The sequence below is a fragment of the Canis lupus genome, chromosome 1, assembly GCF_011100685.1.
Source record: "Canis lupus familiaris isolate Mischka breed German Shepherd chromosome 1, alternate assembly UU_Cfam_GSD_1.0, whole genome shotgun sequence".
NCBI lineage: Eukaryota > Metazoa > Chordata > Mammalia > Carnivora > Canidae > Canis > Canis lupus.
In genome coordinates, this window is record NC_049222.1 from 83,753,667 (window position 1) to 83,775,114 (window position 21,448).

A 21,448-nucleotide genomic window follows, 5' to 3' on the forward strand; every position below is an offset into this window, starting at 1 on the left:
TCGACTGATTTTCCTCTTTGGTCTCTTAGTCTATAGGTTTCTTTTTTTTTTTTTTTCCACTCTTTTATAAATACACTTGTGAAAGAAACCAGTTTTTTGTTCTGCTGAGTTTCAAACAGTCTGGATTTGGCCTGTTGCATCTCTGTGTTACCAAAAATGTCTTCCTCTGTTCCCCAAATTGCCTATCAATTAGTCGCTTAGTTCTAGAGGCTTAATTAGAATCAGAATCAGTTTTTTGGACAAGACTATCTTATAGGTAGTATTGCTTTCTTCCATCAGGGAGACACATTAAAGTCTCATGGTCTCTCTTTTTGTAATGATAGTTAGCCACTGATGAGCATAAACTGGATCCATTGTTTCCTGACGGTTGTAAAATGATGACATTCTATCATTCCTTTATCATTTAATCAAATGGAATATCTCTTTAAAGAAAAAGTTTCCCTCATCAACTCTCAGGTTATTCAGAGGTGAAGTTCATAGAGAAATGGGAGAATCAACACTAATCATTTTCCTCAACTGAAGTTGTCAGAATAAAAAGTTGGTTCTGTAACATCCTCTCAGGGTGAAGAATGATGTTTGGGTTTTTGAAGTATCATTGGCAGCTCATGAATTTAAATATGGTAAACGTATTTCAATCCTTGAGGACTGTTCCCCTACGTGTCTGCTCAAATTGTCCTATCTTTGACTAGTGGCAGCCTCATCAACTTCCTTCCGTCTTCTACTGTGATCCTTGTCTTTGGAGGCTTCCTTGCTTCTAATAACAATAACACAGTGTTCTGGATTATCTTGCACCTCTGCTGCCCCCAAACTGGTAACAGGTATTTCTCAAAAGAGCCTTGTTCCTTTCAATGCAAAATAACATATTCTTACTGGGTTGGTCATTTTTTTTTCTAGGCCTTTTCAAAGGACAGAGCAGGATGTGTTTTTATTTGATTTTAGATAAAATACAACACGCTAGCAATACAGATGCAGAGCTGCAGGGTTTTTACTTAACCGCACTGATCTTACATCTGTGTAAGATCTTATATTTTTTCTTGCAGGCTGAAAATCCCAATTTTCAGTATCACTGACCGAATGACTCATTTGCTCTAGACCACAATACATATGTAACAATCTCAGAACAGCAATGCCAATGCTTCTACTACAAGATCATGATTAAAAACAGTTATTTTGTTGCCAGTCCTTTTTATCCTTCCTGTATGTTCTACTGGAGATGTTCAGGCGAACTGCTGAGTTTTAAGGTCACTTGGAATGGTTCCTTTCTGTGCGGTTATGCCAATTACCTGAGGTATAATTAACTTCATTTGATTCATTCTGCTTTTAAATTTCAGGGATTTTTTTTTGCCATTTAATTTAATTTTAGAGCTATGCAAAAGTTTACATGACTCCAAAGTCGAGCTCCAAAGCAATGGGTAATTTTTAAAAACTCTATATCCCATGTTCCCTCTAGCCTATGTCCCTTCCCTCATATACAAGAAACTATTTTTTAAGTGTGATTTTATGATTCCTCCTTTGACTTTTTTGTTTTAGACTAAAGAAAACAGTTATACATATCACCTCTCTTAAGTAAGGCATACTGTTCACATTTTTTTCAGCTCACCTTTTTTCACTTAAATTACTTCATAATAGCCTTTAGAGATATTCCTCATTCCTTTTTAGATAGCTGTATCATACTCTACTTGTGAATATACTGAAGTTTATTCAACTATTTTCCTATAGGTCAACATAAGGGCTACGTCAAGTTTTATTACAAATTGTGCTAAGATGAACAAACCTGGGCATATGTATTTCTATACAGATAAACATTTAAATAGTGTACAATATTGCAGCTACACCAGTCTTATGCACCGTTAGGTCATATGTAGTATTTGCTGGGCTTACCATGTCAGTAATGTAGATGATATCACCTTCCTCAAAGTACAATTCATCTGGCTGAAAGAAAAAAATATATACAGTTTGACTTCATGTGATTTTTTCATGAATTAGAATATTAGGATTATGCTAATCATTATATGGGTTTCAAATCCTGAAGTATTTTATAGACAATGTGGTTTTTAGATACTTAAATCTATACATGGAGCCCATAATGAAACATTACTGACAAACTAATGTTTCAAAGCTGATCTTTATTATAACTATTTCCTCCTGAATATAAATGAAGAAATATATACACCATGCTTTAGGCAACCACATACATAAATACTTAGGTGTATTATGCATTCAAACATAAAAATTACCAAATGATAGTTAATGACAGAAAAAAATGGCTGAGTTCTTTTAAAAGGTACTTTCTGAAGCATTTGTTGCATTTATGATTGATTTATTGAGTCTAGACTTAGTACACACAGCACAAGCTATGCAAAATTAGTTAAACCTATGTAGACTCAATGACATAGGTTTTAATATTATTTGAAATAGGCATTTAGGGCAAAAAAAAAAGTCCTCTATGATCTTCTCTAATCTTTCTCTATCATATTTTTTTTAAGATTTTATTTATTTGAGAAAGAGAAAGAGATAGCATGAGTAGGGGAAAGGGGCAGAGGAAGAGGTTAGAAGCAGACTCTTCATTGAGCAGAGAGCCCTGGGATCATGACCTGAGCCAAAGGCAACCACTTAACTGACTGAGCCACTCAGGAAGCCCTCTCTATCTCTATCATATTTTGCTGATCTGTGATCAATATGCTACCAAAATATGATGAGTACAGAAAATGATTGTGGATACAAACTATTTCCTTTAGTGATCCTGTTGCAAACTGGATCTCTCCCAGAGAGGCCAGAAAGGAGACACAAGGTCCACCAAGCACCCCAGCTATCTTAAATACAGTGGTCATTACTGTAACAGGAAGGTTGGCCTTTGCTGGCAATTTTAACACCATTTGAGATGGTAATAAGGGTTAGGAGGAGAGAATGAAGTAGAATGTAAGGAAGTGAGGAAAACAGAACATATGTGAAAGCGTGGCATTTTTCTGGAGGGACTCTGAGTTTCTTAGAGTTTGAAAGAGTATAATATCTTGATGAGATCTCTCTAGTCTTAGAGCCATCCAAAGCCCATTCTTACCTGTACCTTCCCAAGAACTATCCTTGCCCACTAATGTCTAACAAGGGCACTTTCATGAAAGTTAAGGATCATCTCTACCTATGGTGTTGACCTCCTTCTAAAATCACAAGTCAAGTTTGCCTAAATTTCTACATATTAAGTTCATTCACCCTTGAACCAAAAAGGCATGTTTGGGAAAGAAAAAAAAAAAAAAAGTACTGAACAAACAGCTTCAAAAAAGTACAAATACAAAAATCCCTGTGATGAGACCTTCTCATTAAAAAAAAAAAAAAGGTATAAACCCCCAATAATGGAAAGTAAGTACCTAATGAGTATAGGATTTCTTTTTAGGAAGACGAAAATGTTTTGGAACCGGAAAGTGGGGGTTGTCACATTTCACAATTCACAACATTGTGAATATACTAAATGTCACTGAACTGTTGTTCCCTTTAAAATGGTTAATTTTATGTTATGTGACCTTTTACCTCAATTATTTAAAAGGCAACAAAAATTAAATAAAATAAAAATAAAATCAATTTAAAGGCAATAAAAAGCCAAGAACAGTTAAGACTCTTAATTTTCTTTTAAGTGATTCTCGTGCTTTGCGGTTTGGTAAAACGCATCATTTGGAACATGTTACTAAATACAGTCATTTCAACACTTCTCAGTGCTGTTTTGGTTTTTAAAATAATGGCTGCCGTTCAAACACTGGTGTCTGCCACAAGCCACCTATTAGGTGAGACTTGTTTTCAGCTGAGAGAAGAACAGGAGGCGGTCGATTTCAGTCAGGAAAAAGAAAGACCTCACTATTTTTTCCCCTGAGAAAGGCAAGTGGACAGTTTTTTCTCTTTTTAATCAATAGCTCCCAGACAGACAAGGCAATTCCCCATAAAATATCTTCTTCCAAAGGAACTAGGGGCAGTTTTTCCTAACCGAGCCCAGGAGGTGGTCTACCAAATTCCTCACACTGTTGGTGGCAGTATAGACAAGGTCATTTTCATGATTTTAAAACTTAAATAGATTTTACCCACAATATTCACACTTTCCATTAAGAAACCATGTACAGGCACTTAATGTAAATGATTTGATGAGGGTCTACTTTTACATTCCTGGCATCGCATTCATGGAACAGAAGTGGGAAAACAGTGACACAATCAAGTAAGCACTTTATTTCTCATTTGTTCTTTGGTTTTCAACCGCATTCCTCTTTTCCTCTCTCCTTGAAGAACCACAAGGTATCAGCACAAGCAAATTGTTGGCCACTGGAATGCTGATGCGATGAGTACAAACTTGGTAATATATATTCTCATTCCTGTTTCATATATTTTTGGTAACACACAATTCCCAAGGCATTCTCGTTTTGTTGGTTTATGAAGACACATATTTTACAAAAAACTTTGGAGAAACTACAACATACTGGTGAAACTTTACAGATTTATCAACCTGGAAACCCAAGAATGAATAAATAAAAAGATTTTTAAAAATCAAATTTGCCAGGGATGTTTTTATTTACTACTTTACAGTACTATTTAGTGCCAGGCGCTAGGTTATGGACACTCACAAATATTAACAAATTTAATTCTCACCCGCAACACCATGAAGTGGGTGGTACTCTTTTCATCACATTGGAGGCAAGAAGCTTGTCCAAGGCCACAGAACAGGTATGTGGTCGACACCGGACTTGAACCACGACAGTTAAGACTCTGGAATCTTTTTTTCTTTTCTTTTCTTTCTTTCTTTCTTTCTTTTTTTTTTTTTTTTTTTTTAAAGACTCTGGAGTCTTTACCAGCACCTATACTTTCTCCCTTATAAAGGGTCATGCATAGCCAGTACTAGTCATCATGGTATCATGACCAGGTTAAAAGATGGTGGCTATGGAAAGTATCTGTGGTTCACCCTTACTGCCATTCCCACTTGATGCAATATGACAAAACCAAGAAGCACCTTATCCTTTCAAAGCATGCTTCACCTCATTCAATCCTTAACCCATTAGGGCAGGGCTGAAACATGGGTTTCATCTCCATTTCATAACTAGCCTTAGAGTGCTTTGAAGAACGTGCCACAAATCACGGTTAGTGAGTGGCAGGGTTGGGCTCTCACTTCAGCTTTTGGAATCTGATTCTAGGGTTCCTGCCTGTACACAGAGTGCTACAAACCTAGTAAGCATGGAAACATGACACAACAGAGCAGGGTCCTGCTGCTGTTCCAACAGAAACCAATACACCGCCAGCACACAGAAAATGCTGTTCCCTTTCTATCAGGGCATCATGACACTGGTCTATCCAGTCCAGCCAGATCTCTGTGGGAGGCTTATCAGACCAGGGGTTGGGCAAGAATTAAGAACCAAACAGGCACAGGTGGTGCCAGGACTATCCTGTCTTCAAGCAAGACAGAAGAAAAATGGGATGGCAGGAAGAACCCGGAGTGAGAAACTGCTCATTCCGTGGATCACTGAGATTGATGCTGGGCATTGCTGTGCCTACTGCCGGAGGACAGAAGAGTAGAAGCTGGACCCAGCTCAGCCCTTCCATCTTGTCTGGCCCCAATCATCTTGAGGAGGCCAGGTCAGTTTAGGATATACCAGGGTACATCCATCCCTCCAGGCATGGCTACTGGAAGAGATGGAGGAGAGAGACAAACTAAGCTTCCTGCATCCTCCAACAGAAATTCATATTCAGAAAAAGAATGTAAAACTAAACTAGCTCTGGGATGAGATTCAAAATATTGAATAACTGGTCCAGCAGAGGCACTAAAGCAGTCAGAAAGGCCCATGGGAGCCAGAGGCTACGTGCCCAGCCAGCCACCTCTCCTTTAATATCTGGATTGAGGGGAGGTGGGCAGGTGCAGAGTGTGGGGGCAGTGGGCGTGGGGGTACTCATTACTAACCACCATACATCCTGGATGAATTAGCAGCATTGCTCCCACAGCCAAGGATCCTTGGGAGCAAGGATATTAAAACAGCATTTTAAATACAGACTCTTCAAAAAACCTAATGAACTAAATATCTATTTTCTTCTGTGCATTCAATTACAATGAAGATTTTTAAAAAGTAGTAGAGAGAGTCCATCCTGGGGCAGAACTAAAGGTAAATTAAAATAATCAGTATGTCAACCCTTCAAAACTATTTGCTAAATGTCTCTGAATACAGCAACCACTAGCCCTCCTAATAGTAATAGCAGCTTCACACAATCTCACCTAATTTGCACTAAAACCCTGAGATTATTATTCTTACTTTTACAAAGGAACATGCTGAGGCAAAGAGATTAGGGCATTCCCAAATTTCCCAAGTCACATAGATGCCATAGAGGCAGAGTGGGTCCTAAAACCATGGCCAGCTCCCAACAGCCCTGTGTTTCTGCCGGCCTCCAAAGTACTGATACAGGGAGCAGGACTGAAATGCCAAATGTGGATGTTTAGAGGAGGAAACTTAGCTCTTTGCTGGGTTAATCAGAGAGTCTCTATGGAAAAGGAAGCATTTTTTTATTTTAAAGATTTTATTTGTTTTTTTTTTTTTTTTTTTTTTTTTTTAGAGAGAGAGAGAGAGCACGAGAAGGCACGAGCAGCCGGATGGGGAAAAGCAGACTCCTCACTGACCAAGGAGCCCAATGTGGGGCTCCATCCCAAGACCCGGGATCGTGACGTGAGCCGAAGGCAGACGCTTAACCAACTGAGCCACCCAGGTGCCCCAGGAAAAGGAAGTATGTTATTAGAGCTCAGAGAGGATTTAGAGACAGGTTGTGTATCAGATCCAGGTTGGAATGGTTTTAAGAGGGGGAAGGAGCAGAGGACAGCGAGTTAGGAACGGGCTGCACCATAGGGGCCTCTATCTTAAGTCAAAGAACTGAAACAGATCATGGGATCAAAGCTACATCTCAGGAAAATTAATCAGACAGAGGAATGCAGGTGGAATGGGCAACCTGGAGTCCCTGTGCTAGAAGCAAGAAAACGCACAAGAGAACTAAAGGAGGAGGAGGTTAGTGAGAAAGGACAAAGGTGATGATGACCAACAGGATACTCGGGGGAGGGGGGGGGAGAGTCAGGAGTCATGTCTGGTCTCAAACTGAGTACATGCAGGTTCCTTCCTAGAGTGCGGGAGGCCGCAGAGAATGGTCGATTACTCACTGAGCAGCCCAGGAGGGCAGCTGATGAGCACCCCCCAACCGTCACTTCTATCAACCTCAGGCATCTTGCAACCTAGGAAACCATTGATTAGGATAATCAGACACAGGAAATGACAGCCTTCCTGTGAGCAGAGGACAAACACAAAGACAGCAACACGTACTTTTTGTGTGTCCCACCCGCAATTCATATGTTGAAGTCCTAACCCTCAGGACTTCAGAATGTGAGTTTATTTGGAGACAGATTCTTTAAAGAAGTAATTAAATTAAAATTAAAATCATTTGAGTGAGCCCTAATCCATAAATGACTGGTATCCGTTTAAGAAGAGCAGACTGGGAAACTGACAGGACAGGGCGTTAAGTGTCTGCCTTCAGCTCAAGTCATGATCCCAGGGTCCTGGGATGGAATCCCACATTGGACTCCCCACTCAGTGGAAGTCTGCTGCTCCCTCTGTCCCTCCCCCATTTGTGATCTCTCTGTCTCTCATGCTCTCTCTCTCTCAACTAAAAGAAAGAAAGAAAGAAAGAAAGAAAGAAAGAAAGAAAGAAAGAAAGAAAGAAAGAAAGAAAGAAAGAAGACAGACAAAAGAGGAAAGAAAAGAAAAGAAAAGAAAGAAAGAAAAAGAAAGAAAGAAAAGAAAAGAAAAGAAAAGAAAAGAAAAGAAAAGAGAAAGAAAAAAGAAAAGAAAAAAGAAACGAAACCAAGCATAGAGGAAAGACTGTGGGGACACAAGGATACACAACCACGTACAAGTTGAGGAGAGGCTTCAGAAGAAACCAACCCTGTCTACACTTCACATGATGTCTTGCCTCCAAAATTCTAAGAAAAATTTTTGTCGGTTAAGCTACATAGTCTGCAGTACTTTGTTAGGCAGCCCTAGCAAGCTAACACGCTGCCCGTTCATTCCCTGCTCTACCAATACAGCAGAGATAGCATGGAATGTCCTAGTAAGAATAAAAACCTGGGGCACCTGGGTGGCTCAGCTGGTTAGGTGTCTGCCTTCAGCTCAGGTCATGATCCTGGAGTTCTGGGTTCGAGCCCCAGGTCAGGCTCCCTGCTCTGCGGGTAGTCTGTTTCTCCCTCTCCTCCCTAATTCGTGCTCTCCCTCTCAAATAAATGAAAGCTTTTAAGAAAAGAAGAAAAAACTGAGATTTACATCTACCCACTCAACCCCTTTCTTATCCCAGGAACACTTTGTTGATAAAGTCCTGGGGAGAACTCTTCAGAACACGCACACCCCGAACCAGCTGTACTCCCTGCTGCGGTTTCCTGGCACTCACTGCATGCAAGGCTTGGATTATCAGTCTCATTCCCTGCTCAGAGCAAAATTCTGTAGGATGGCTAATGTCATTCCCATTTTCAAAATGAGGACACAGAGGGCCACAGGGGAAGTAAATTCACGGAGAGTGTATGACAGATTTGGAATCTGAGGGCCCACCTCAGCCTGATGGGAGTGAGTCAAAGCTCGGTGTCACTCGTTCTGTGCTACCACTCATTCTGTGCTACCTTCTGAGGTGCTCGGCTCTGGGGACAACAGGGTCCAGGGCAAACCCAGGCAAACCCAGCAGCAAGCTGGCTTCCCCCCAAGCACGAAGGCTCCCATCTCCAGGGAGGAAGACGGGAAAGTCAAGGGAGCCCGTTTCCTTGCTGGGTCTCTCTCCTCTGCCTCCTAACTGGATGGTCTGCTCCCACACTCACTCTGCTGGATAGTTTCCCACACCTTCTAAAACTTGTCTTATCAACCCTACACTCAAAACCTTCCATCTTACCCCAGGAGGCCCAACATGATCTGCTCTCTCTCTCTCTGCCCAGGCTCCCTGAACCCATCTCCTACCTCCCCATTTCCTTTGTTCTAGTTGCATCTCCCTGCTGTTTCTAGAACCCACCAAAGACTCTCCTTGCTGTTCCCTTGTTCTCTTACTTCCCTCAGGTTTCTACTGGAACATCACCTTTATAGAAAGGCCATCCTCAAACACTCTGCTGAAAATAACTCTTTTCTCCATTAACCTTTTAGCCCTATCCCCTCCTTATTTTTCTTCATAGCACTGATCAGGCCCTTATAGTCATGTTCATTTGTCTGCTTACTGTCTGTCTCCCTTCAGTGGGATGGGAGCTCCAGAGGGCCACCCTTTCTGTTGATGTAGCACGGTCCCTAAGGCCTGGGCCAGGGTCTGGCACATAGTAAGTGCTCACTAAACCAAGGATGGATGGACCCCAGAAACTATAATAATGGAAAGCATACACAGCAGACACATAAAAAATGGCTCTATATAGTTGGTAAAAGGTGCTGTTAAGAGGCAGCCTGAGGTAGAGGGTCAACAGGAAGAACCAGGAAGGTCAGCGTGAGATTTACAGGAAGTATGACTAAGATCAGGTCATGGGCTTTATGGGGGTTACGTGGTGATTTTTAAAGTGGGTGGTGTGATGAAAGGTGGGGAAGCAGAACAGGGTGGATGACACGACCCCAAGGTGGAGACACATTCACATCAATGAGGGACTAAGCTTTCACACCTCTGGACTGCACAGAAGTGACTGATCATCCATTCTCATGAATCATGTACAACTATCAAAGAAAAGACAGGTCATTTAGGCTTGAGGAAGTATCTAAATGAAATCACCTTAGGTTTTTATGTCAATTTTAAAGTTAAAAAGGGAATACGGGGGTAGCCCGGGTGGCTCCGTGGTTTAGCGCCACCTTCAGCCCAGGGTATGGTCCTGGAGACCCAGGATCGAGTCCCATGTCAGGCTCCCTGCATGGAATGGAGCCTGCTTCTCCCTCTGCCTGTGTTTGTGCTTCTCTTTCTCTGTGTGTCTCTCATGAATAAATAAATAAAATCTTTAAAAAAAAAAAAAAAAAAACAATACTGGGACACCTGGGTGGCTCAGAGGTTGAGCACCTGCCTTCAGCCCAGGGCATGATCCTGGAGTCCTGGGATCAAGTCCCACGCAATGGGGCTCCCTGCATGGAGCCTGCTACTCCCTCTGCCTATTTCTCTGTTTCTCTCTCTCTCTCTCTCTGTGTCTTTCATTAATAAATAAATAAATAATTTTAAAAATTAAAAAAAAACACTGAATACTTACAGTTCTGGGTTCAAACGTATAAAGAGCTCTGAATACTTTAACTTGCCCTAAAAGAGAGGGAATAAACAACATAGGATCAATTCTTTCATTTCAAGCTTACTCTAAATCATATTGTCCATTATATTCCTCAGAATTCCCTAAGTAAAAACCCATATAAGAAATATATTTTGGAATTAAGTGGAATTAACCTAAGGTGATTTCTTCCTGCAGAGAAAGTATTTTGTTAATATTTATTAAATTAAGGCATGAATCAACACATATCCCTGGGGATGATTTTTGCTCCCCCTTCTCAAACAAAAGGAGCTACATAATTATTTGGACTTCATTTCTATCCTATACAGAGCCCTTCCAACCCTAATATCTAAGTTTAAAAATTGAAAGATAAACATTTTACATAAAGAGATATTTAATGTGACAATCACTGTGGTTTAATATCCTTAAATTAATAATTTAGAGTTTTATATTTTTCAAAAGAAAATACCATGGGGAAAAAAAAAAACAGAAGAAATATGTGATTCCATGAAGTCCCAAAACAGAGTGTAATAACTCAGCAAAGAGGAGATCATAAAAGCTGCCCTCAGTTTTCCCAAACAATCTTTTATTTGCCCCCTTCTTGCATTCCCATAACACCTTGTATCAGAATAAGTGATTTGCTGGCTTGTCTCATTTGATAGCAGGAACTCTGACATGTTTAATTTCCCAGCATCTACCAGGCATACAATAAGAACTTCATAAATGCTTACTAAATGAATATGTAAATAAAGAACAAATTCAAACTGTAGGAAAAAGCCTACAGATAGTAGAAAAAAAGAGAGAGAGAGAGAGAGGTCTTTTTAGGAAATAAATAGATTTAGCAGGAATATCAAGACAGAAGGACTACCTGTTTATTTTATTTTTAAGATTTTATTTATTTATTCTTGAGAGACAGAGAGAGAAAGAGAGACAGAGAGAGACACAGGCAGAGGGAGGAGCAGGCTCCACTCAGGGAGCCCAACGTGGGGCTCAATCCCGGGTCTCCAGGATCACACCCTGGGCTGAAGGCACGTGCTAAACCGCTGAGCCACCTGGGCTGCCCAGGACTACCTGTTTAAAATGAGGTAACAACTACAAGAATCTTTGAGATGGCCACCTAGTATAAGAGCATCATTCAGAACCGTGGTATCTAAGGTGCGACATGGCAAGACTATTCTGGAAATGATTTACATTTTTATTTTATTCTTTTTATTTTCTATTTTAATTTGTTCCATATATCATGTTTTATAATATAACAACATAATAGGATACATATGCAACTCGTAGTACACATACATATATTGGGAGTGAATATTCAAAACCTTTTGCAGGTAGAATGCTAAACATTATGAGGGCAGGTAATGATGTTCTGTGAGTGAGATACCCAAGTAGCTAGTACAATGCTTGGCACATAGGAGGCACTCAATAATTATTTGTTGAATGGATGAATAAAAGAATGGAAACATGTACTCAAAAAAAAAAAAAAAAAATCTGAGGGACGTCCTGGGTGGCTCAATGGTTAAGCATCTGCCTTTGGCTCAGGGCCTGATCCCAGTGTCCTGGGATCGAGTCCCACTATCAGGCTCCCCACAGAGCCTGCTTCTCCCTCTGCCTGTGTCTCTGCCTCTGTCTGTGTGTCTCTCATGAATAAATAAATAAAATCTTTTTAAAAAAAATCTGAAAACCAGCAGTTTAGAACAGCACTCACTGTCCAACATAACTTCATGCAATGACAGTCAAGTTCTTCCTCTGGGCTAGTTACATATAGCTACTGAGCACTTGAAACGTGGCAAGTGTGACTGTAAATTTTTAAACATTATGTGATTCTAATTCAGTTAAATTGCCAAACGTGGCTGGTGGCTAGCATATGGAACAAAACAGTCTTACAAAGTCAGAAAACGGGAAATAACCAAAATGTCCATTGAGCGGGATTATGCAAATCAACTCTGATTCATCCCCAGAATGCAGCAGACAGATCTGCAGACAATGACATATGTAGCAAAGACCCTGCAAAATACTCAGTGAGGAGAAAGCAGCTTATAGACTAGTATGCCAAGTATCATTCCGTTTATGTTGACAACACACACACACATACACACACACACACATATATTCCTTGAAAAATAGCACCAACTATGGGGAATCTTCTTTATAATCTACTTTACAAATACTGTTTATATTCATTACATATAGCGTGCATTACTTTTATAATCGATAAAAACAGTGAAGATACTTTCATGGTAGGTGGGGGCTGGTTTGGGAAGGTGGGGTTGGCAATCATTCTTTCTCCTAAATGTCCTATACAGGCGATCCCCGGCTAAGATAGATCCCTTGTTACTTAGCATGCTTGCAAAAACAAAAAAAACACACACATTATTTTTACAATACAAGTTCCAGTGTTACTCCTCCCCTGCTCTTCTTCTAGGGAAAGGTTAATAGAAGCAAATGTGAAATCTTTTTTCTTCTGGACTATGTTTTTTATGCACACCCGCAGCCCTGAGAAAGGAAACACCAAACGGAAGGAAGAGCTGCCAGGAGAAATAGCTGCTGACCTGATTGTCTCTCTGCGAGGGGAGATTAGTTATTGCGACTACTTCAAACTTTCCAAAGAGAAGTTACACGAGGAAGCAGTCCACTGGTGACCAAAATCAATAATGACGTTACTCTCTTGTCCCTTTGAGGGAATGGCAGCAATAAGATAGGCTATGACTAACAGTGGAAACCAGATCCAACGTGAACTTAAATGAGCTGAGATAAAACTCACTACAAATTCAAGAACCTGAGAAAAATAAATACTTGGGGTGTGACTAAGCCACTGATCTCTATAACTGTTATCTTTTGTGACTGTCCAACTTAAAATGTTCTCAACTAAAAGGAAGTGGGACATTTATTCGCATTTTGGTTTATGCTACACACTGAACATTAGGCCACTCTTTTAGGCTGTTATGCAAGGGAACATTCTCTCTCTCTCTGTGTGAAGCTGTAGAAAATACTTTCACCTCCATGATCCTATTTATCAATTCATGTTGGGACGTTAGCCTTGTGAGGCTCCTCTTTATTCCATGTATTAGAAAAGTTCTTGGCTTTAATCTATTCAATTCTCAAACCTGAGTCAAACAGAAATGAAAGAATGCCAAAGAAACAGCCAGAGGATAGGAAAGAACTGCATAAAGATGAAAAACAGATGACTTTCATGATTACAGTCTACCATCGCTTGGATAGAGTCTAAAGAGAACAATAATTAGAGATATGTAATTCATGAGCATTTTTACATCATATTTAATTCAACTGTTCTATAGGTGTACAGGTTCACACAGGGCATTAAAGGGAAGGAATCAGGGTACTCTGTGTTTCAATAGTACTGTCCTGGCGGACATCTAAAAAAAAATATTGGCAAACATTGTCATCAATCATCAAGAGCAGGCATTGACCAATTGGAAATATATTTAAAGACAATGGATTCACAAACGTAAAATCTTGGTGTTCTTGGGTAGGCAGGGAGGCTAAAGCAGATGCCTTCTTCCCTTCTCCCAGCACCTTCTGCCTTGACCATTTTCTCTTGGAAGTCTGGTGGCATGTAACAAAGAGAGAAAGTGGAGCTGAGAAGACTGTATGCATTACCTGAAATCACCCTGGAATTCATCCTGAATTAAGACTGGGAAGAGGCCCACCCAATCTTTTGTCTGATGCTTTCAGTGGACTCGCATGTGAATGGTATTCTGGATTTCAGGAGGGCTGGCCTCCTGATGTAAGCAAGATAAGCAGATTCCCATTCCCCATTCCCCATCCCCCATCCCCCCACCTTCCCCTGCCACAGCTGGGCCCTGCTGGCTTTTCACTTTGCTGGCTCCTCACCTTGCCAGGCACACCCTTCCCCTTTCTGTGCAACCCCACCCTGCCCCTACAGAGAAGGGCTGAGAGCACTAGTCATCAGCCAAACACAGTTTTCCTCTGGAGTGAAGGCTGACCCCAGACTACAGTAAATGAATCCTAGCCCACAGGGGTAGAAGCAGATAGAGGGAAGAGGATCTGGGACAGGGTCCTGTGCAGGCAAAGGGTAAGAGATTTGCTATGTCTGAATTGCCCACAGAGTATATACAGAGGCAGCTCCGCGGCCCTGAGATTGCAATTAGGACTTGGGGTGCCTATTCTAGTTTATTCTCTGTCAGTGAAGGAGTAGAGGAGAAGCTCATATGATGAACCCTTATGACAGCATTAACAAAGGACCCACTGGCTATCCGGGTGGACATATCATAAACAGCAAAAGGAATGACAATTCAAAATATCTGAACTTAGTTATCTGCGACAGATCAACAATTTCATTTATATTCTGCTGAAAAACACTGGAAGGCGCAAGACATTTTAGATGGACTTCACTAAAAATGGCCATGACAACTACTGCCTACCCACTATGGTAGTTAAAACGGAAAATACTGGCAATGCTAGGTGTTCAGAAGGATATAGAACAACTAGAATTCACAGTATCAGCGGGCATGTAAATAGGCACAACTGCTAGAGAAAATTCTTTGACAGTAGCATTCATTCATTTTTTTTGTAAGTCTTAACATGCTTTTGACATGTTAAATTACATTTTTGGGAAGGGAACTTAATCATATCATCTTTTGTGGGAGTAAAAATGCTGTGTACAAAAAGACCCCTCTCACATGGTGTCGCTAGCCCCAGAGGACAATGAGTCTCAACATTTTTTTTAGATTTTATTTACTTATTCATGACAGACAGAGAGAGAGGCAGAGACACAGGCAGAGGGAGAAGCAAGCTCCCTGCAGGGAGCCCGATGTGGGACTCGATCCCAGGACCCCAGGATCATGACCTGAGCCCAAGGCAGATGCTCAACCACTGAGCCATCCAGGATCCCAACCACTGAGCCACCCAGGTGTCCCAGAGTCCCAACATTTTTTAACTGTACACCAGGAAATGAATTTAGTGGTTTTCTAAAATATTAAATAGAACGGAAATGACCAGGATACAGTACAAAGGATAGAAAGAATTATGATTTTGTGAAATTTTTATTTCATGGTGACTGGGACAGATGGATAGAGAGATGGATGTTTATTCTAGCAATTTTACCAAATACACCTTTGGCATACTGTCAACGGCCAAATAGTAAAATCGGTATTTGTCAAAGCCAAATGAGGCTTTACAGAAGGGACTCTTTGGGAACAAGAATAAACCTGAAATTTTATTCAAAAAATTCATGATGATTACAATTCTGGCAGACCCATTTTAAACATATGATACAAAAGGGCAGGAATCTTAATTCCTCACCACTACCAACTGCATCCTGATGAGACTTTTGCAAAACTAAGTAAGTGCTCTCAAAATTAGGTCTGTGTAAAAGCAGATATTTTGGTGTCAGCATAGCTGTTTTGCCTGTGAGGATGCTGCCAGCAAGTTAGCAAGCTTTCCTTCCTCCCTGAGAGAAACAGAGTGAGGTCAAGACTTGCCTCCTTTTCACCTCCTGGGTCTGAAGACTTGCTTAATGCTGATGGTGCAATTTCACCGAAGCCTATCCCACAGAGGAGACAACGGTTTCCCCAAAATTATTAGCAAGCGTCCACTCAACATTACTTCTCAATCTACACCTATAATTGATAATATTTATTTCAGCATTTTTGGACACCTAAAATCACTGCCTTACCATCATCAATGTTTGCAATACTTTATTCTCCAGCAAAAAAAAAAAAAAAAAAAAAAAATATATATATATATATATATATTTATACTCTCAATGGACTGAATTTTCATATACAAAGGATAAAAGGGGACACGGCAACAGTTACATTTACAGTAGTCACCTGTTTTTCAAAGTGAATAGTATGGTAACAAATCCAAATGGTATGCCCTGTTTGCATTACTGTTGCCACCACCCTGGTTAAACAGGAAGACTACCCGTGCGACCTATAATCCTCTCGTTCAAGTACAAGTCTAGGTGTGTCAGAAATGACACTGAAACAAGGCATTCCACCATTTGGCCAATTAGCTGAAGGTGACTGGCAGATTTAGAAAGAAATTTGAGGCTGAGGTAAACTTCCATGGATTCCTGTGGTCTAGTATGTGTTTATGTGTACTTTTGTATATATCAGATCAGTAAGTAAAATATGTATCTTCCTAAAGATCAAAATCAAAAAAAGTTTGAAAGTGACCCCTCTACACTATCTGATCAAATTGGGGATTTGTTCAGGACTCTCTAAAGAGTGAGTGATGTTCCCTCTACTTTGTGGGTTTCAAAATTCAGCTAGCATATATAAAAACTAATATTCTCCCACCTGCCCTGGGGAGTTAGAACCAATAAAGGAGCTTTTGAAAAGCAAGAAGAGGAAGAAAATTATTTGAACAAGGGAGCATCATGGAAAAATAAGAATTTTACCATATACACAGAGTTCTCCTATCTAAGAGAATGCAGGGAATATCAAACACTTCTTAATTTATACCCTTGTGGGTATGAAAAACCTGTCACCACCTTCGAATATTCTCAGGGCAAATAAAAATATCAATGTTACTTCTATTAGACATATTTAAATTATTTTATTAAACATGCATGATGAAACAGGATGTTTTCTACTGAGAAACAAAACAGAGCAAGTCTATGTGATAGTATCCAAGAGTCAAGGCCATCATTTCGACTGAGCAGTAAGAGGAAACAGCTGTGCTCTGTTGGGCCAACACAAGCTCCCCTGGGCTTTGTGGATTCCAACGCCCATAAATGAGGGGGTTAGCTCAGAAGAGGCTTCTTGGTGAAGATCTCTATTCATGTCATTCCACAAAAGCTCTCTGCTCTTGAAGATAAAACACAGAGGCTGTAATCCTTGCAGAGAAAACCATCTTGTAAGCACAGCAATGTCTAAGAGTTTCCAATGCAAAGAATAAATCTCTTCCCTCAGACTTGTATTCTTGGATTAATTAAATCAAATCCAATGAATTCTATTTGCATATATGCCTTTAAAGGATATAACTAATAAAAATAAATATCAACATAATATTTCATAATACTTTCATCCCTCCTTACACCAACACCACCTCTTCCCCACTGCCTCCCCTCATTCCCTCACAGAGTCCAAAAAAAAAAAAAAAAAACTAAAGATTTTGAAACGTGTCTTGATTTCAGCTGCAGGAATGGCAGACTCGTTAAAAACAGTAGCCAGTGTGTTTTCTGACAAGAGGGTTCTGTTTATTAACACTGTGCCTTTCTTACCCATTTTTTCCTTTGCTTATACTTTTCAGTGCCTTTCAGGAAACTTTGTTACTTTTACATCTTCAGGAGCCATGACTGCTGGTTATTTTTATTTCTTCTCGATGGTTATAACATAAAAGTTCCAAAGAGGAGCACCTGGGTGGGTCAGTGGTTGAGCATCTGCCTTTGGCTCAGGTTGTGATCCCGGGGTCCTGGGATCGAGTCCTGCCTCAGGCTCTCCACAGGGAGCCTTCTTCTCCCTCTGCCTATATTTCTACCTCTCTCTGCGTGTCTCTCGTGAATAAATAAATTAACTTTAAAAAAAAATTAAAAAAGAAAGAAAAGTCTCAAAGAACAGAGTTTAAAGTTTCAAATGACACTCTCACTGTCAACTCTGTCTTAACTGGCTTAAAATTAGAGAGAAGCAACTGTTGCCCCCTAAAGACCCTGTACTTCCAGACAAACTGCTTCCAAAGTCACTTTGAAGAGATCACGGGAAAGAATGTTAGAAAAATCTTTATTTCAGTCCTTGGAATTTAAAAAAGGCAATACTGTTCATGCCAATTTCTGCAAAAGGGAGATGAATCAAAGAGCCGACCCATGACAACTGTTACTTGATGACCCAGGAACTAAGAATGGTTTTTGCATTTTTAATGGTTGGAGGGAGAAGGGAAGATCAACAAATATTAACATTTCAAGACACATGAAAATTATCTGAAATTTAAATTGCAGTGTCCAAAAAAATAAAATAAAATAAAATAAAATAAAAATAAATTGCAGTGTCCATAAATAAAGCTTCATTGGAACAGAGCTCATATTTGCAGTCTATGGCTGCTTTCGTTCTACGATGGCACTTAAGTAGTTGCAACAGAAACCATCTGTGACCCACAAAGCCTAAAAGATTTACTGAATGGACCTTTATAGAAGAAAGTCTGCCTATCCCTAGCCTCTGGTCCCTTTTCCTGTTAGTAACAAGTCATACCACAGGAGGATCATAACAGGAAAGTACAAATCTGCCTCTCACAGACTCCACAAGCAGTGTGGGTCTCAGCTTCATCTGATGTGAAATGATGAAATGATTGGTTATCTATAAACCCAAGGCAGAGAAAAAAGATCCCTTGTCTCTAGTACTTTTCATCCAAAATGGTATTACCCATCTCAACTCATGTTTATGGGACACTTAACCACCTGACCCATACAAAGGGCTGATTTGCCGAAACTCATTTAATCCTCAAAATAATCCTAGGCCCTTAAATACTTTATGCATTTAGCCTATTTTACAGCTGAGAAAACTGAGGTTAGAGAAGGCAAGTAGCTACTCCAGGACTACGCAGCTAGAAAAGGGCAGAGATGGGGTTTAACCGCAGGCCACTGGCTCCAGGGCTCATGTTCTAAAACTCTGGATGTGGCTCAGAGATCTGAGCTTTCAATGCCAGCACGCTGGGATGAAGTGAGACCAAACAAATCAATGTACATAAAACACTGAGTGCAGTTCCTGAGGCATTTTATGTGCCCACAAGGGTTAGCTAGTATTAATTACTATAAATTTTTGGCTAACTTCGGGGGGTGATTCCTTGCATCTTTATCCTCACTAGCAAGGCAAACCATTTACCCAAATCCTTTTCCTGTATATCAGAGAATTTAACAATTACAACACCCCAGCAGAGGAATTTCGATGCTTTTGTTAAGCAAACAAAGCGTAATATTTAATATTATACCTCTTAGGAGCTATTTGAGAATTCAATATGAGCTTTCAGTTGTCATTTTTCAAACCTAGAACTACATTATTTTTAATCTGCTCAAGCCACAACCACAAAATGCAACCGACCCGATGCTTTAAATAACAAGACATTCATTTCTCACAGTTCTGGAGGCTGGGAAGTCCAACATCAAGATATTAGCCAATTTGGTTTCTGGTGACAATCTTCTTCCTGGCATACAGATCGCTGCCTGCCCACTGTGTGCTCCCATGGTCTTTCCTACGTGTGCGTTCCTATGAGATTCCCTCTCATGAAACCACTAATCCCCTATCTTCATGATCTACTCTAACCCTAAATGCTTCCCCAAAGCCCATCTCCAAACACCATCACTTTGGGGGTTAGGGCTTCGACACATGAACTCTGGGGGCACAGAAACATTCCGCCCCCAACAGTTATGAATATAGAATTACAGAAAAAACAGAACATGTTACGTGTACACATTTTGATGTGTACAACATTATTGTTGAACAAAGAGGTTTTAAGAAAAGGTTTATTGGGACCTTTAAAACTCAGCTTTTGGCTGGGGGGCAGGCGCCTGAGTGGCTCAGCTGGTTAAACTTTTGACTCTTGATTTCAGGTCAGGTCACGATCTCGGGGTCATGAAATGGAGCCCGGCATCAGGCTCTGTGCTAAGCAGGGAGTCTGCTTGAAAGTCTGTCTGTCTGTCTGTCTCTCTCTCTCTCTTTCTCCCTGCCCTTCCCCCAACCCTAGCACACACTCCCCTCTTCTCTCTGTAAAAAAAAAAAAAAATCAGCTTTGGGAGATGCTTACATTTTAATGTCACATAAAAGAGTACTATTACATTTACAGTCACCTGTGTAAAACAAAGATATACAGAAAAGAAACAGTAGAAGAAAATAATAGCAAAATGCTCACAGTGACTTTGGATAATACAAGCCATGCTTATTTTCTTCCTTTATTTTCTCAGTTGTCCACAAAGAATAAGAATCCCATACACACTTAGGAAAACATGTTTTCTTTTAATGCCCTATTGAAGCACAACTTACATGTTATTTGTACACTATTCATTAGCAGGATATTTTTATTTTTTAAAGATTTTATTTATTTGAGAGAGAGAGAGAGCAGAGAGAGTGCATGCACACACCACACACAGGAGCAGTGGTAGGCCAGAGGGAGGAGAGAATCTCAAGCAGATCCCACACTGAGCACTAGAGGCCAACACAAGGCTTGATCTCACAACCTTGACATCATGACCAGAACTGAAATCAAGAATCAGACACAATGACTGAGTCGCCTAGGCACCCCAGGAGGTATTTTTTTTATTATGAGTCCTCCTTGTCTTTTTTTTTTCCTCTTTGTCTCCTTGATCTCACAACACACACACACACAATCACTGAGGAGACAAGGAACCATAATGCCCACTGTGCTCAGAGGAGTGAGAATATGGGTGGCAAGAAACACAGATAGTGGGGAGATTTGTAGGCCATGCAAGCTGTACCAGAGGTGGCATCCACTTGCTTTTGCAAAGATGAGAGGTGTTGTCAATGAAAGAGGCACAGGGCAGACCGAGAATATGGAGCCCAGTATAGACAGAGGCCTGGAGGCCAGGAGGGTGGTGTTGGAAGTCAAGGAGATCTACCAGCCTGAGGCCTGGTGGGAGAAACAATGACTGGAAGAAGAGACTATGGTAGACAAACCAGAGATTTCTCAAATGTTTCTGAGATCCACATTTAGAAACATATTGTACATCAGGGCTCAGGAAACCACCACATGTGTACACAACTAAAAAATGTTTCATAAAAAAACACTTCTCCTTATTTTGAGGGATTCTCTCTGATATTTTCCATTCTTGCTCAGCTCTCTTTCCTTCTTTCTTATTAAGATTCTTTCCTTCTTTCTTATTAAGATTCTAGTCATGACAGGGGCACCTGCTAGTCGATTAAGCCTCCAATTCTTGGATTTGGCTCAGCTCATGATCTCAGAGTTTGTAAGATCCTATCCCCACAAAGGGCTCTGCACTCAGCACAGAGTCTGCTTGAGATTCCCTCCCTCTCCCTCTGTCCCTCCTCCCTATGCTCACTCACACACTCTCTCTCTAAAATAAAGAAATCTTAAAAAAAAAAAAAAAAGATGCTAGTCATGACAAACTATACAGACTATACAGACCTACCACGAGGTCACCACGAGGTCTGAAAAACACCAGGCCAGGGCATTTAATATAGGAATGTGTATAACCAGTGTCCAGAGACCAAATAGAAATTTATTCAGATTTAGATATCTGGTACT

General features: G+C 40.4%; 1 protein-coding gene across 1 annotated transcript in view; it reads right to left on the reverse strand.

Annotated features, from left to right (window-relative positions):
* The window catches only part of OSTF1 (osteoclast stimulating factor 1), an 86,857-nt gene that overhangs the window by 19,668 nt on the left and 45,741 nt on the right, over positions 1–21,448 (reverse strand). Inside the window, exons 3-4 of the mRNA XM_038527069.1 lie at positions 7,160–7,231; positions 1,882–1,932 (exon numbers count right to left, since the gene is read on the reverse strand). Of these exons, the coding sequence (XP_038382997.1) occupies positions 1,882–1,932; positions 7,160–7,231 (123 nt within the window). The remainder of the gene's footprint in view (positions 1–1,881; positions 1,933–7,159; positions 7,232–21,448) is intronic.